The sequence below is a fragment of the Aedes aegypti genome, chromosome 1 (assembly GCF_002204515.2).
Source record: "Aedes aegypti strain LVP_AGWG chromosome 1, AaegL5.0 Primary Assembly, whole genome shotgun sequence".
NCBI lineage: Eukaryota > Metazoa > Arthropoda > Insecta > Diptera > Culicidae > Aedes > Aedes aegypti.
The window spans coordinates 229254570-229259580 of record NC_035107.1 but is presented as its reverse complement, the minus strand read 5'-3'; the positions used below and the strand labels follow the sequence as shown (position 1 = coordinate 229259580).

At 42.9% G+C, this 5011-nt stretch overlaps 1 protein-coding gene across 1 annotated transcript; it reads right to left on the bottom strand.

The window, feature by feature from the left end:
• Positions 1-267: 267 nt before the first annotated feature.
• LOC5578273 (protein toll) lies at positions 268-3641 on the bottom strand. The gene has a single exon (XM_021838618.1). The coding sequence runs from the start codon at positions 3639-3641 to the stop codon at positions 360-362; it is 3282 nt and encodes a 1093-aa protein (XP_021694310.1). The 3' UTR covers positions 268-359.
• Between the last annotated feature and the right edge of the window lie 1370 nt (positions 3642-5011).

The following is a 5011-nucleotide window of genomic DNA, read 5'->3' as shown; positions in this document are numbered from 1 at the left end:
GCAGAACCTGAAACAAGATGGTTGATATGATCTGGAACGGATTCATACAGTATCCAATACGGAATAACTGCAAAATCCAAAACAGGATTCACGCAAGGAACGAATATTTTGAACATTTTAAAATTAAATTATAGCATACTTAAGTAGAACTCTTGCACTATCCCTAAGGGAATTCTTGCAGATTTGGTGATTTTCGGGACGATTTATTTGCTTTGTTTTTAACACAAAGTGGAACGATTTCTTTTCGAAATAATAGTATACGTAAGATTTTATTTTACAGTATTTATTGTAATTATCAATTTCTTATTCTAATGTTCAGTCTTCATGAAAACAGTAATTCAGCTTTTCGTATCCCTAAACTACACTTCACTTTCTTTAGTTATGATAATGATCAGCTCATCGAAACATCTACTGTCGAGCGCATCCACCCCTTCAAAGTTTCCATCTCCGTCGAACTCCTCCAGTGACCTTCCTATCGAACGGCTCAATGTCGGATTCAGGTACCCTCGAAACGCATCGTAAGCTATAATTTGCGACTTGGACATCTCCATCCGGTCTTCGAACAACCCAAGCTCGTAGCTCCTCGCACACCGCAGCTCCTTCACGCCTCTGATCCTCGGAGCATGAGGCATTGCGTACTGCAGCCGATCCCAAAACCATGGATCACCCCATCTAATGTACGTATTGGTCCTCAAGTATGCCTTCAAGTCTGCATCCAGCTGTTCAATGTCCCCAAAGTGTTCGTAAAGGATCACAATTACCCGGGATCGTCTCTCGGCGATTGAGTTCAAGTGCGCCGTTCGGAACTCCATTCGGGCCCACACCGATTCCAGAAAACCCTTGGACAGAACCACGATTGTCCGCCGCGACTCACTTATGGATTGGGTCATCTGCTCGGTTATCAACTCGCCGGGTGTCCAATCGCGCACGTGCCAACACGTTCGGAAGTTCATCGGTGGTTGCTCCAGCGTCGGCACCAGGTGATTCGCTACGAAGTCTTCGTCGTGATGCGAATACGATATGAACGCATCGAATTGCTTGTCCTTGTCCACTTCCTGCTCGGTGACCCAGCACATGAGAAGATTGCGCTTGAAGAGCCAGATTTTGATTTCGTTGTTGTAAGCGAAGCAGAGGGCGGTTGAAATTCCGACGAAGAGGCCTAGGACTAGAATGCTGAGTGATACGGCGACGATCATGATCCAGCGTTCCTTGCACAGTTCTACGACGGAGAAGGCAACGAGTCGCTGGCCGTTTGGACATGTGATGTGGATTGTGTCAGCGATCAGCTGGTAAGTCTGTTGGACAAAGTCCAGGAAGGGCGCAGAGCTGCAGTCACACTGCCACGGATTCGAACCTAGGTGTAGTCGTTCCAGCGGAAGGCTGCCGTTGAGAGCTTGAATGGTGATGGCGTCTAGTGTTGTTAGGCGGTTCATAGATACATCTAGAACTCGGAGATTGCTCGGAAGGTTTTTCAGTTGAGAAATGGAGTTGTTCCGAGTGAACAGCATGGATACTGCAGACAAGCCTTCGGTGGGAAGTTCGTTGATTGAGTTGTTGTCGATGTGCAGCTCGATGGAACTGTATCCGAAGGTTTCCGGATGCGGTAGTTGTGGAATCCTGATGAGACCCCGGCCGGTACAGTTGACAACAACTGTGAGGTCGATCGGTCGTTGGGAACAGTGGCACTCTTCGGGACACCTTGGTTGATCCAATCGACATGTGAGATCCGCAAGTGGAACTATGGACACTTTTGTGCCGTTGAGATTCTCCGGTGCAAGACAATGGAGCTCTCTTGTGGAAAACTGAATTCGTCGAACGGAAGAGCTGGGGTCCTGGATGTACTGGATGAACGATAATGCACTGCAGCTACAATCCAGTGGGTTTGCGTTGAGGTTGACCCAGATTTTTCCCGTTTTGCGGGGTTGTTTGGAAGCTGATGGAATACGAAAACCGCTCATGTCGACTCGGGAGATTTGGTTGTGCGTGAGGTCAATCCGGATGTCCCGGGATATGAAGTGAAGATTGAGATAGGTCAACCGGGTGAATTTGTTGTGGCTTAGATCCAGTTCATGGAGTTGAAGAGCGTTGTAGTTCCAGTCGTGCAGGATGGCACTAATGCTGTTGTTCTTGAGATTTAGAACACGTAAGTTGTTCAGATATTGGAATGGAGATTTGTCCGTGCTGTCTTCATACTGTAGATGATTATTTTGTAGAAAAAGACTTTGTAAATTTCCGACAGCAGAAAAGGCAAACAAATCAATTTCAAGAATTCCGTTGTTCTCTAGATGGAGCTCAATGAGTTTATCCAGCGATGCAAAAGCTTTGGCTGAGATGTTCTGCAGCCGGTTGAATGACAAATCAAGAAATGTAAGTTCAGATGTGTTCTCCAATAGTTCATCGGGTATAATTTCTAGTCTGTTGTTAGCTACATTGAGGTGCTGTAGCCAATGTTGATCACGTAGCAGTTGTTCAGGAAGGAATCGTAGGTTGTTGTAGCTAAGGTCGATGTGTTGAATAGCTGAAGATCCGATGAATAACGAGGATGGGATTTCAAAGAACCTGTTTCGACTGAGTATCACGGTGATCAAGTTTGGTAGATTTCCAAACAGCTCATCCGGAAGAACATCCATTTGCCCTTGATTATTTATCATCCTGAATTCCTTCATGAGGTGATTAGAAGAAAGTAAACCCTTCGGAATACTCTGAAGTTGATTGAAACCTAGGTTCAGTGTAGATAGCAGAGGCAGCTCATCAAAAACATCTGGTTCTAGATACTTGATTAAGTTGACGGACAAATCTAGCTCTTCGAGTGACTCTGCTCCACGAAACATATCTTTTGAAACTTTTCGAATTTCATTGTGCCACAAATTCAGATGCCGCAGTTTGGATTGCTTTTGCAAGAATCCTGCATCTAGATCAGTTATCTGATTCGCTCCAAGTTCCAGTATAATCAAGTCAATCAGGCTATTAAACACATTTCCCAATCGCGTAAGATTATTTCCTTGTAACACTAACCACTTTAAATTTCTCAAATCAGTAAACAGGTCCTGCTGGATGTAGTCTATGCCGGCACTGAGAAATAGTTTTTCAAGGCCTTGCATTCCGGCAAAATGCGATCTACTCAGTTGCACTTCAACACTTTTTCCGTAGTTTTGATACCAAAAATCTTTCACATTTTCCACTCCCAGGAAACTAACCAGTTGCAGAATCGATTTATCTTCCGGCAGCGGACAATGAATCACTTTGACTTGCGTTGTATTCCCTGACTTTAGGCTCGGCAAAACACTAAGATCGTGCCGGTCGTAACACTGTATTTGGGCATATGCTTCCGGCTTGATCTTCACGATTATTTCCGGGTTCACAATTGGACACTGAATTTCGTAATCGATGATGGCGTGCATACAGCTGCAATCGACAAACGGGTGCGCTTCTGGGCAGGAGAATTTATCACTATCACTCGAGGTGGCACTTGGTCGGTTGAGTAATTCTGCTCCAATAACGTAGTCTTGGTTCTGTTGAGCCAAGGCGAGCACCAGATTCAAAACGAACGAAACTACGACGAAACGCTTCATTGTGGACTGTTTCAGCATAAAAAGTAACGCATGTCGAGCGATGAAAACAATTTTACGAATACGTTTCATGAGAAAGATTGACCCCGTATTAGTTCGAAAATTGATTCGTACCCAAATCTACCCACTTCAGTAAGCTTCGTCAACCAATCTACCCAGATAAGCAATTGGAAATTTCCGCCGGGGATAACTCTTTAATGGGGAAATTCAGATTTGGACTTCCCGACATCTATAGCTACAGGTAATTAATCGATTCAGCATACACACTCTTCAATGCTCAAAAACACACACTTTATCCGTTGTTAAACTTCTCCAATGTGTTTTCGCCATTTTCGACAACCAATTTCCCCGTAACTTTATTGCCCATTGTCATAAGTGGTCGGGTCGTATTGAAACTCGGGGCTCCATCATCGGGCCATCACTTAGCATGTTAAACGCACATCATATATATTGTCATTTTTATGACCTTCTGGATGCACTTCGTAGTGTATTGCAGTGCAGCATTTCGTGGCCATTGTCACCTTACGATTATGACGAGACTTAAGAGCGAGGCCGATGGCTGTTGAGCACGCGTCCATTCCGGTTGGTACACTGCAAATAAAATTTGTTTTATTTAATTAAATCGTCTGTTTGATCCACGATATTGTTAGTATTTTTCTGCAACAGTAATCAACTTCGTAATAAGAAACAATCACCAATCCTTTGCAACAACAGTGCGTACTTTGAAAATTTTGGTGCATACGACCATAGGGTTTTACACATTTTACAAAAGATACGATAGTCCTGAGATTTTCTACAAAATGAGTCTACGAAACAATTCAGTTATAAAAAAACATTTCATTGAACAAACAGCCAGTTTCATAACACTACATATTCTTATTATTCATGATGAGATTTGCGTATTTCACGAATATTTCAAAAACAGATATCTCCAATGGACAAGGAAAATGGTGTTACAAGAGCAAAATTTTATTTTACGAAATGATTGCTTGGGAAAAAATCACGAAAACATGTTTTTAGTGTAGGAACATCGATTTGTTTACGATCGTTTCATAAGTAGCACCCTTTTTGTGGCACCAGCCAGAATGCACCGACCGATAAATCGATCGAATGGCATTGGCGAGTGAGTTATTTGAATGCGTAATAATCGTTAACCGATGGTGTGGTTATTGGGCATTGACGGTATATTTGAATCGATGATAAAGCCAAGCACACAATAGTGAGCATTGCCATTTCGAAGTGATATGAAAGCTGGTCTTGGGATAAAAGTGTTTGTAGAAGGTCAGAAACATGTACCGTGAATCAAATTCACATTTGAACAGGGCACATTGTATTTTAATAACAAGTTTATCAATTTTGGAAAGGGGCCTTCAATGATGGACGCAATATTAAAAAAATATCAGTAGTTATCTAAAGCAAAATTGACCACCTAGTGGTTCCGT

Excerpts from the sequence above, each read along its gene's own strand:
- LOC5578273 (XM_021838618.1), bottom strand. The coding sequence starts at position 3,641 with ATGAAACGTATTCGTAAAATTGTTTTCATCGCTCGACATGCGTTACTT.